The following is a 12,667-nucleotide window of genomic DNA, read 5'->3' as shown; positions in this document are numbered from 1 at the left end:
TGTGTAATGTTTTCCATTTCAGTACAAAAATTATATAGCAAACCAATATGCCGATGAGAAGGGGTTGCTATAAAAATTTTAGTAGACTGATACGCTTTCATTTATAACTATGTAAATATTTTAAAACTGCCCAATACAAAATTTGTTGAAGATTTGTCTACTGTTCTGTTTATGTCTTTTCAGTAAGAAGCTCTGACATATTGTATGTATTTGTTTGTTTACATGATCAAGTTTAAATGATTAATTTTATTTCAGAAACACATGTTGTGTAAGTCATTGCTTTTTATATTTGTAATATTAAAAATATCAATAATCTCTTAAAAATATGTTTTTGAGATACCTTATTAAAAAGTTAGTTAAACAGCAATTAATGAGCAATACATGTGCAACATGCATATGTGATACATCAAATTATTCATTTATAAGTATTATTTATTATAACTGTTATCCCTCGCCAGGTACCTACGGTATTTGCACTTCCAGGATGAAAATACTTCATAATTGACAGCAGAGATATTTCAGTTGATAAATTTTGATAATTTTGTAACTTCTAAGATTGGTGAACGATACAAAAGGAATACAAAAGGAATAGTCCAACTTTAAAGTCGATGACATAATGACAACACAATGGAAAATCACGAAAAACGACAAATATGCAATCAAGTCAAACAACAGTGCGCAAAACAGAAGATAGAAACTAAAAACTGAGCAAAGTGAACCCCTAACAAAAACCGGGTTGATATCAGGTGCTTGGGTAAACAGGTACTGCTCGAAATGTGGCAACTGTCGTGTTGCTCATGTAAGTACACTTAACTAACTATAGAAACAAGACTTAAAATTTTGTGCGCCAGACGTGCGTTTTGTCTTCATAAAACGCACCAGTGACGCTCGAAAAAAAGTTTAAAAGACCAAATAAAGTACAAAATTTAAGAGCAATCTCCGTGCCGACCGTGTGAGACCTTCGTGTGGGTTGTCAATGTCGTTAAACACCGCCTAGTAGTAGGTGATAAGTCTAATTCGATAATGTCTTATTCGTGAAAAATAGTACGGGTCTGTGGTGACGACAATTGGAACATGTCCGTCGACGTCTGTGAAAGATCAACCAACCAGTGATTACGTTCTTTATGGCGTGTTTAGTATCAAGAAATAGATATAAATATTGGCATAGGTGCATCAAATTAGACTCGTTTCAGTATCTTGTATAACTACATTAATACCACTGAAATAATGGTTGAGGTCAATACTATAATAATTTAATTAATCGCGCTTGAAAGTGTTTATCTCGGATTAAAAATATTTTACTTCAAATCAATGACGGACCATTTGTTTTCAAAACGGGCATTCATGTAGACTTATTCAGGTTAAACTATGGGTCGTATAATGTATATTTGGTGATTTTCATGCCGTTGTTTTGAATACAAGTAGACTAAAAAAACTTCCATTCTGTGTAGCAACGTTCCATCAGCCCTTATATGTGGAATTTATATTTGCATGTTGATACATTTTTATTAATGGAGTGTCGCTGCTTACAATGAAGCTAATAAAACAAAGGTATCTATTGGTGAAGTTGAGGTCACCCCTTCGAACTTTTAAAGGACGCCATCGTGAGTTGTCTGACCATTATGGAATACATCTGGCACAGATGACCACGGATGTTACAATTGTTATAATCACAGTCGCGTCCCCCTTTCATAGATTTTGACGTCATCGAATGCGACTTATCACCGTAAATTTACTTGGCACGAGCGAAACAATATGTCTTAAGTGGAGTAGTACCCGCTTACCGAAATACCTGAGGTATCCCCGTTTTTTTTTGGGTTTTGTGTTACTCAGTTTATTGTTTTCTGTGTATTTTGTAGATTTTTCACCATTTCGTTGATTTTTATGTCTTGGTGTTTATTTTAATCATTCTTTCTTTTATTTTGTTGTCCCATGTGTATCATATCAACCTCTTTTTTAAAGAATCTCTGTCTGTTTTAGGTACTTAACACGCTAAATATCAAGCTATATGTAATATTTGACCCTTTGGAAACATCTATCTTTTAACTATCAACTACAACAACCTTTTTTGTTGGCGTCTTTGTTGGATTTATTTGTATGTTTGTCTGAATTTTTTAGTCAGTTGTGTTAAATATATATCTCTGCGATGTACGTTTACAGAGTTTTGGCTGCGGGGTCCCAATCCTATTATGTCTGCTTGGGTTTCTCACCCATTTTTTTTCAATATAACGGAACTATTTTAGGTTTCGGTTTAGAACCAGGTTAAGCTAGTGTTTTCGTCGGAAAATTCCTGTACCAAGTCAGGAATATGACAGTTGGTTTTCACTGGCTCCATTGGTTGATAACGTTTGTTTTTGTCAGTTTTTATGAACTTTTTGAATTTACCTTTAATTTCCGTATTTTTGTTATTCTTTTTTACTTTTTCAAACTTTATTATTCAAAGTTGTTACATTCCAATATTTCGTGATTGTACTCTCCATGTTATCTTTTCGAATTGTTATATTTATTTGTATTTGGGTAAAAACCACCTTGTTTGCAGTAGATCATAACGAATGACTTTTAAATAATAATCATAAACACCGACTATATTTGTGTTTAGTAGATGTCCTTAAACACATGATATTTTTGTATTTTTTCTCTCAAAATTATCTGAAATTGCATATCATTGTCTTGTCATAGGAATTTGGTAAACTGGGAAAGTGCTCAACGATGACTTCATCTTGTTCATTGTGACTCTTGTAAGTCTTAGTAAATCCGCTTAAATCTATTAATCCTCGATTTTTATCTTTTCAAAAAGAAACAAATAGACTATAAAACGCTAAGGTATTCAAAAACCAAATCCTTAATGCAATTGCTTTTCTTCGGTGAAGAATCCTCATTAAAAATATTGCCGTATGATAGTTATTTAATTTACGATATCGCTTTCAGTGCGCATACCTAACACGCACCAAATATGATGCAAACACCTCCAACTGGTACAATTGTTATTCTTGTGCTCGTATCGCCAAACCTCTGTAAAGACTAGTACAACACACACACACACACACATTAGTACTCTAGGGTCAAACAATTGACATGGTACAAATAATAATAATGTTCAGATAATGGATATGTAATTACAGATAGCAAAAATAAGAACGGCACCAGAAGAGACGTCCTCTAATATTGTCTTATTTTCACGTGGAAAGTTCAGACAGAAGTCATTTACCATACAGCGAATCATTCTCGTAGTAACCAGTGCTTCGGAACTGTAGATGATAACACACTTACCTTTTACATAGATTACGTAGTTGTTTTACAAACAAAAAATGTCCAACTCTCTGAAATGAAGTTGACGTTAGAAAATGTCTTTTTTTTTAATGATACATTTTGGTTAATTGCCTTCAACTCTTTACGCATGATTAGCTTTCGAAACTTTCGGAAGTGAATGTTAAGTAACCTTATCCAAGCAAAACATTCAGTTAACAATATTTGTGAATTTGATTTACTACTTGGATTTGACATTTCAAAGCTCTTGCATTACGTGTGTAGCCGACGAAGGTTTTTTTTTTCTGGAAACACGTGACATGCGCACTAAAATTGGTTTTGTATGTTTTACATTTACATTTTATTCTGTCCACAAATGACATGCTTTAATCTTTTTAAATCAATGTGTATGTGTATTTAATCGTTTTTTTAGCTCAATATGCTGTACATGTTTAAAAAGAATACACAAAAATGATTAGACCACAAACAATTAAGAATACATTTAATATTTTAATGTAGAACAAAAATTGCTCGCTTCAAACATTTTGCTTGTGATACAGGTCGTACGATTATGTATGTAAATACACTAAGCTAGAACTTATATACATCTCAACTAGAATATCTAGGAAAAAAGCTATTTCATTCAGTGCCTTCTGAAAAAAAATTGTATGAGTCTGTACAATGGATATAATCAGAAAATTTTCAAATGGATCAATAAAAAAGTATATTTAATTTCAACATCCTTACTAAATTTAGACAAATGTCCAACTCAACCTGTCAGACATGTAAAATAAATTTGCAGCTTCTATAAGCGAAATACTGGATCTATATTTGGGTAGCATGCATCCCATTACCGTTAGTTGATACAAGGCTGTATTTTGTTTTCTCACTAGACAATGTGGAGTCCTTATCAGAAAACTTTCTGCAGCATTTATCAATCCCCAAAAATGAATTTACTTGTTGGCGATAGTACTTCCCGGTGATATAATAAATAAAGAAATAACATGCACTGTTTGATAAACATATTTCTTCCACAACTTTTCTTATTGCGATATACGTGAAAAAACTCAACCAAACTGGATCAGTCGCAATCAGTTCTAAGCTTTGCAAGTTTTTCATTTTCCCATTTGGCATTTCGTTTTGAATGGCATATACTACAGACGCTGGTAACAGAGTACAAATAAAGTAAAATGACACTGTAAGGAGTGTAACGGTAGACGTTTGACTTCCACCAGCTGAAACAGCGGGTCCATGTGAAGTTATCCTCTTTATTTCTCTAATAACTAAAATATTAAACATCAAGACACAAAGGGGGACAACTAAGAAAAACATTATTTCTGTAATGGCTGTCCATATTGTTTGAAACTCTTGGTTTTCCGTTTTTGCAAAACACTTCTTATAGTCTGGATAATAGTGCCACAAATCAGCTTGGACACAAGCAAAGCCAACCGATAAAGCGGTAAAGCATGCTATGACGATAATTGCTCTACGGACGGTACAAAATGTTTCCTTTTTAAACGGATGGCAAACAGCAATATAACGTTCAACAGTAAAGCCCAACACCAGTAATGGCGCCAAATACTGGGGAATAATAGATAAAACGTTCAAAGTTTCACATAATACCGGTTTGTCATTTGTAGGGATGTCCCACGTGTATGTTAACTCCACAAATAAAAAATGAATGATAAGTTGGAACATGTGTACAATAGCAAGTAATCCAAGATATATAGCTGATGAATTTTTACGACTCTTTCTTCCAAGCCATACTTTCGCAGATATCGGATTTCCGAAAAGACCTATAATGTACCATATTGGAGATACAATTCTGTCGATATATACACTGTAAGGCTCAAATCTTAGAAGGATATCTGTAGTAGAAGGCCGTGGTATTTCGGATACGGATACGTTTGACGAAAAGTCATGTGTCGTAAAGTTCTCAAACAGAGTCGTGTTTTCCATTATTCTGTGAAAAAAAAAATACATGACATGAATGTAAACATACCTACATAACTGTATTAACATTTAAAGTTTACGCTACGTTTAAGAAAACCTGGTGTCATACCAGTCGAAGCAAACATAATAAGATTTCTAAAGCTACTTCGGTTAGTCTGAAATAATATCATTATTGAATTTTTTATAACACAATATATTAGCTAAGATCATTTTTTAGGCCAAAAAATAAATATTTGATAAATTACCCTGATTATAAAGAATCAATTGGTATAACAATCAGGAAATAAGTGTTCATATTTACATCGGCTTTCTAATACTAATGTAAAATCTAGATTGAATTGCTATATGATCGGTACCATATTTTCAAACAAAACCACATTGGGCAATGTTTTATAACGTAAGGACCCACTGACAGCAAAGTTACGCAATAATTTAAATAAAAGTAACATGAACAAAAAAAACTAAAAAAAAATAGGAAAAAAAATACTGCATGCGGACGTCTTTCGTTAGACAAGTACACGTGAACGTTGCCGTGAAAAAACATGATATGTGTGTATTCAATTCTACCCTTAACCTTTGACAGTGTGCTATGAAATTTGGAAACTCTATTAGACGTCATAAAGGATAATGGTATGTTGTGTAACTTTATCCCTAAGATGTTACGGTATATATATAACCGAAGTACATCAATACCTTCTTAAATCGCGTATTTTTTTATTACATTGTTTCATTCTGTGTATGACACCATTAATTGTCTTACATCATTTTACCCTAAGAAAAGTTAAAGTTGTGAAAAAAATATTAGATTTATTATACAAATTAGAAATGTAGAGTATTAATCTCCACATATGTGTTGCAAAGTACAAATCGGATCTAATAGCATGTAAAAGGTTAATTATCAGCAATTATCCATGACTTACAACTACAACTGTATTTATACTCAGAGATAATCTTGTAATTTACATTAGGTTTTTGTTCAATGACACCCAACAAGTGTAAATACATATTCATTTATTTTGATGATTTCTAAAATTAGTCATGTCAACTGCATGATGATTCCCCGTTTCAGTTTTAAAATATTATTTAATAATAAATTCTTATATTCATGAATACTTACTTTTGCAAAGTTTCATATGTAATGGAATAAATCGAATGCAACAGAATTGCTTCAATACTTAAGTCAATGTTATTAAAAGAGAAAATGTTGACTTTTATACAACAACTAACTATTTTGTTTTGTTTGATAGTTATAATATTGCCAAAATTTACAGGCTTTGTTTTCAGTGAGTAACACATATGAATATCGGACTGTTATTTTCAGAGAGCCCGTGGTGTTCACACTGGCCAAGGGCGATTGGGTAGAAATATACATAGTGGTGACATTATTTATTAAGATTTCACGAATCCGGTATTAAGATCCTTGCTGGTCTGAGAGCGTCCATCTGTGTGTTGGTTTTTGAAACATAAATATCCATGTATCCAATGTAGATGTTAAATTTTGAGTGAAATGTCGAAAGGGTATCATGCTGTTTGATTTGCATATTAAAAAAACCTGCAGCAAATCTTGTTTCGTAGGTTGTCTGTTGCAAAGCCGTCTCTATTCAAATACCCTTTTGTTCCAGTCGACCCACTGAAATTCTACCTATTTGATTTACTAGTAATGTATAATTTGTTCATATCCCGAATTTGCACACACCATTTGTCACTGCGCGTTAAGCAAACAACAATCAATCAACGAAGAATATTCTCAGTTTATCTGACATTTCAGTCGAAATTATAAGTTTGTTTGTGAATACTTCTATAATTATTTTTCTTGCGACAGTAGCTCACTGCTAAAAACTAAGGTCAATTATTGGAAGGTTTTTGAATATCTTTATCAACATTTATTTTGAACAAAATTTACTCACAAAATTGGCTTTTGTCTACTTTTCTTACAGTCGGTTTTCCTATTTTCTTTCAAGTAAGTTCGATTTGGACAAACATTTAATAAGACAACCACCAAACAATACAAAAAGTCCAATGACCGGAACAAGTCATTCGTTATATTCCGAAAAATCATGTGCAGTAAGGAATCGAACTCTACAACGGGAACTATTTTATATTCTACATGACTTTGTACTAACATTATTGAGAATCATGCATTAAAACTTACTACCTGTTGACTCACTCTCTTCCATTTTATTGTTTTACATTGTTTACATTCTGGTAAAAAAAATCCTTCTATAGATACGTGTAAAATATTTGCATAATTATCATATCATCTCACTTTGTTCATGCAGTTGTTTAAGCATATCAAAAACTCTTTTTAGAAAATCATATAATTCATCAAAAACGTATCTAAGCAGTCGCTCAAACTAAAACGTAAACCAAATAAATACAATTAGACATACAGCTGTTGCTCAAACAAGAAGCATATGTTAAGTTTATACCAAGATATATGTTCTTGCTAAGTAATACAAAGATGTATTCAATATGCAATTTTCATAGGCCATTGAAACAGTTTAAAATCACATGTCGGGAGGGCTTCCTTTTAGTCCAATTCATGTTTGCTTTGTTTTCATATAGGGAGGAACAATTATTAAATTATGTAACAAATTTCTATAAAGGCAGATAACGTCACAGTTTTTTTAGAATACGTCTTTTTTCGATTCGTACATGTACCAGATCTAGCAAATATTCATATTTTATTCAACACCCTTTGGTATGCTTTAAAAGCACACGACGCCTGTAAAATTGTTTACAAAAGTTGCCAGTCAATCTTTGGACATAGTTGGCAGATATTCGTGCTTTCTTCCCACCAAGTTGGTTAACATTGACATACCAGTTTTGAATAAGAATTTAAGAATGTGATTTCCTTTTAGTTTTGAATGTAACTATTAGCGACAATCGTCACAATGCTTTGTACTTGACTGTCATTAAAGCTGACGATAGTTGGTAGAGAGTCTTTTAACTGTCAATGCAGTAATGTTTATAAAAAAATCGGTAGATTCAGATTAGAACGGTCCATCATAATTAACAAATGTATATGTGACAATGCTTTCCATCCAAGCGGGAACAAGTGATCAGGTTTGTATATTTAATACCAAATCTTTCAAAGTATGGTCATTTTTTGAGAAAATAAAAATATGATTTCCTATGGGATTACCAGGTTACTATAAATTACCACTTCTGCCATCTTAATACCAACCCAATCAACATTAAAGGTATACACCACTGATTTGGGCCCGGTCACAAAGAACATAGAAGTAGTACATATTTTAAATATACATGTAATAGTCCCTACTTTGTCAAAAAGAAAAACATTTGGGTAATTTTGATATCAAATGAAAGCTCAAGGTCTTGGGATCACTGTTTCTACACGGAAGTTGGGTAGTATAAAAACCCTTGATGAAATTTTCTCTTGAATATTTATATAAATATATGAAATTTTAAAAATAATGGGGGCATATTTGCCATATAGCTCAGATCAGTAGTACCTGTTTTTATACTACCCAACTTCAATGAACCAGTGCGCTCTTATATGCAATCGAAACATGTTGAATTTTTTAGCACAATTCAGGATAAGGTATAGTTTTGCTATGAAATGACTGCTACTAGTACTTGAAAAAAAAACTATAAATGCTTGAAATTGCATAATTCAACTCAACATAGAAAGCAATGGGACTATGAATTAGTGGTTTTATTCCTAAACAGGGGCCTTTGGGAAGCTTTTAAAATCATTAATCCTATAAAGTTTCTAAACTGTTGACTTTTGTGTTCCAGAGGACACGATTTTAAACATCTACCAATCAGAACCAAAGAACGCTTACATATAATCTAGATAAAAACTATTTGAAGACAACCTTCCATGAATTATTCATTTGAATTTTGAGTTGAATTGGCCGAGCAGAAAATAACTAAAACATAATTTCCAAAATTTCTTTAATAGAAAATACGTGCCACCATTGGCGCCATGTTTTGTACATGATTAAATTTAATGGGGATGATTTGTAGAGGGTCACAAAATCATAAAGCATGTATAGTTTCACTATATTTTTACTTGTATCTTCAAAGGAGAAAACGTCTGATAATTCGCTAGTCAGAGTCATCTAATGTCTCTGGTGGTCAGGTTTTTTTTATCAGATCGGAACTAAATGAGAACATATTAAACAGTATTTCTACAAATAAAGGCAACAGTAGTATACCGCTGTTCGAAATTCATAAATCGATTTAGAAAAAAAACAAATCCGGGTTACAAACTAAAACTGTGGGAAACACATCAAATATAAGAGGAGAACTACGACACAACAGAAACACAACATTAAAATGTAACACACACAGAAACGAACTATAATATAACAATGGCCATTTTCCTGACTTTGTACAGGACATGTTTTTACAAAGATTGGTTTAAATTGGTTCAGTGGTAGCAAAGAAAAAGATGATAATATAAATGAGAATATATTTATTTAAAGGAAACGATCTCCTGACATTCGTATTAACTAGTTTTGACGGTAATATCCATGATCTTAGTTTGATTCTATGCATCATTAAGAAAGAGTCTTGGTGGCGATATAAATCATTGTTATTAAATGTCATAGATTTTTGTGCAAAAGACTGTATTCTTTTGGAAATGAGAGCCGTATGATAAAAAGACAGATCAAAATCGAGTTGTTTAGAAGTGACAATTTATGCAAATGAAGCTTTTTTAAAACCAACTTGTAAGTTAATGAAATGTTTGTGTTATTCCAAAGGGTATGTACGTTTAACAAATGAATGTGTACGTTAAACCATGGAAGTAGTATACTACCATAGTTAAACTAATGTGTATGCACGTTTAACCGATTTGGATGCTAGAATAATGTTTACATTAACCCAATATGCATGTTAAACCAATGTGTAGTGTATGTAACCCAATGTGTATGTTAAACAAATGCTTACTTCAAACCAATGTTTACGTTAAATCAATGTGTATGTTAATCCGATGTGTATGAAAACCAGTGTTTAAGTTAAACCAATGTGTATGTTAAACCAATGTGTATATATGTTAAACCAATGAATGTGTATGTAGTTAGGTCAAATAACAAGATATCATATTAATTAAAAAAGGATGTTATTGAAAGATTAACCTATATATCAAAATCTCTAAAAACAAAAATTTATTTTATCATTAAGTAAAAAGATGTTATGTGTTCATGGAAATCTAACTTATATCTTATTGTAGAAGGTTAGGGGTCATGTTTTATTTTGATGTAATCCTTATGCACCGTTGCCAGTCTGATGGAAATATTATACATAATTACAAAATATCGAAGCCATTTTATACACCAGAGAGAAAAAAAGAGGAAGAAATAGCAAGGGGCAATAAAAATACGTATTCAAAACAAAAAATCATCAGTCCAACAAGACAACATCTACATTTGTAACAGTAGTTTGACAATAAACGGATCATAATGAAACAATATAACAAGGGGAAATTCCAACACCCGGAAGGTGGGATAACATAATCAAATAGTACAAGACAAAGATAGAAAGAAAAACATGCTATCATGTATGAGGTCTATGACTTAACCAACATGTTGCAATAACAAGTTATGCTGTTCTAGCATTGCTTGGCTGAATTCAAGACGTAAAAAAATATGCATATAGTGGAAGCTCCAATCAACCGTTGCCTCAGTGTCTAATGGATAAAATATAAACAAGTCTAAATTGAAAACAACGTTCAAACCTATGATTGCGTTGGATAAAAACCGCAATTTTTATACGTGTGCATGCAAAACAAATTACTTATTAGAGGGTTCTAAAAACAGCACAAACAACATTTTCCAAAAGACCAAAAAGGTGAAAAAGTATATTTTAACAAAACGCATTTGACTAACAGGTCGACCAACAAATTTTCTTAAACCCTGCTGACTGCCATTGGCGATTGTCAAATAAACCGATCACCGATATAATAAATGGATCTTAATTATAAATTTAATACTAAACAGGAAACAATAAACTTGCGGAAAAGATGGTATACCGCAAACATGGATAAAACATTTACAGTTGTCACAAGTGAATAGATATATGTAAATATAGATATATTATACGATAATGACTAATGCGTGAAAATGGGGCTTTGATTACTGATTACTCCAATCGAAACTGGACGTAATTTCATGAACTCTGAAAAGGTAAGTTTACCACAATAAAAAAAAAAGAATTTCACTCATCTTCCTTCTGTAGTTTTTATAATGAATAAGAATAACATCTTCCAGTATACTTACTTTAAAAGTTTAAGCGACTGATCTCTGTCATACAAAACCATTTCAAATAGGTTAATGATATTTCCAACCTATTTTTATTCGTTGCGAAATCAAAATAGGAAAAAAATCATTTTCCATTTTAAAGCGTTCAAAATCTAACAAGCTACAAGTAACAAGTACTTCACATAGATATGTCACAGTCACATTTCTAATGAAGTCAAGCAGAAATATGTCCTACTTTGTCTTTAAACATTCCACCCATCGTTAGATAAATCCAACTTAAACAGATACCGGACTTACTGCGTATAGATAAACGCTTAAAATAAAACGTAAAACAAATAAATATAATTAGACATACAGCTGTTACCTAAACGTGAAGCAAAGATATTTTGTCTTGCGTAGTAATACACGGATGTTTTCTGTATGCAAATTTTGGCTACTGAAGAGTCACATGTCGCGTATTATTGTCAGAGAGGGCTTCCTTTTAGTCCAATTCGTTATTGCTTTGTTTTCATATAAGGAGGAAGAATTATTATACTATGTAACAAATATCTATAATGACAGATTGCGTCACAACTTGCCAATTTTTTTTTATTCGTACATGTACCAGATCTAGCAAATATTGATATTTTATTCCACACCCTTTGGTATGCTTTATAAACACACGACGCCTGTAAAATTGTTTACAAAAGTTGTCAGTCAATCTTTGGACATAATTGGCTGTTATTCACAAATGAAAAATTAAAAGGTCATAAATATCAAAACCTAGATTGAATAAGTAAAAGCATATAAACATTAAATTTTAAAATTCCTTTTAAACTATTCGCTGAAAAACATTTGGATAATTTTGGTGTCAAATGAAAACTCAAGGTCTTGTGATTAATGTTTCTACATGGAAGTTGGGTAATATAAAAACCCTTGATGAAATTGTCTCTTGAATATTTATATAAATGTATAAACTATGATGGGGCATATTTGCCATGTAGCTCAGATCAGTAGTACCTGTACCCAACTTCCATGAACCAGTGCGCTCTTATATGCAATCAAAGATATGTTGAATTTTTTCAGCACAAGTCAGGATAAGGTATAGTTTTTCTATGAAATGACTGCTACTAGTACTTGAAAAAAAACTATAAATGCTTGAAATTGCATAATTCAACATAGAAAGCAATGGGACTATGAATTAGTGGTTTTATTCCTAAACAGGGGTCTTTTGGAAGCTTTTAAAATCATTAATCCTA

General features: G+C 32.0%; 1 protein-coding gene across 11 annotated transcripts in view; it reads right to left on the bottom strand.

Annotated features, from left to right (window-relative positions):
* Window positions 1-3,731: 3,731 nt before the first annotated feature.
* The window catches only part of LOC127734397 (pyrokinin-1 receptor-like), a 92,812-nt gene continuing 83,876 nt past the window's right edge, over window positions 3,732-12,667 (bottom strand). For 10 of the 11 annotated variants that reach the window (XM_052244247.1, XM_052244240.1, XM_052244241.1 and 7 more), the window contains one exon: window positions 3,732-5,209. In XM_052244247.1, coding sequence (XP_052100207.1) covers window positions 4,072-5,205 — 1,134 coding nt within the window. In that variant the 5' untranslated portion in view covers window positions 5,206-5,209 and the 3' untranslated portion in view covers window positions 3,732-4,071. Of the gene's footprint in view, window positions 5,210-11,447; window positions 11,779-12,667 lie in introns of those variants that run through there. The other variant, XM_052244237.1, reaches the window with a different exon arrangement.

The sequence above is a fragment of the Mytilus californianus genome, unplaced genomic scaffold (genome assembly GCF_021869535.1).
Source record: "Mytilus californianus isolate M0D057914Y unplaced genomic scaffold, xbMytCali1.0.p SCAF_3, whole genome shotgun sequence".
NCBI lineage: Eukaryota > Metazoa > Mollusca > Bivalvia > Mytilida > Mytilidae > Mytilus > Mytilus californianus.
This window is presented reverse-complemented; position numbering and strand designations above follow the sequence as displayed.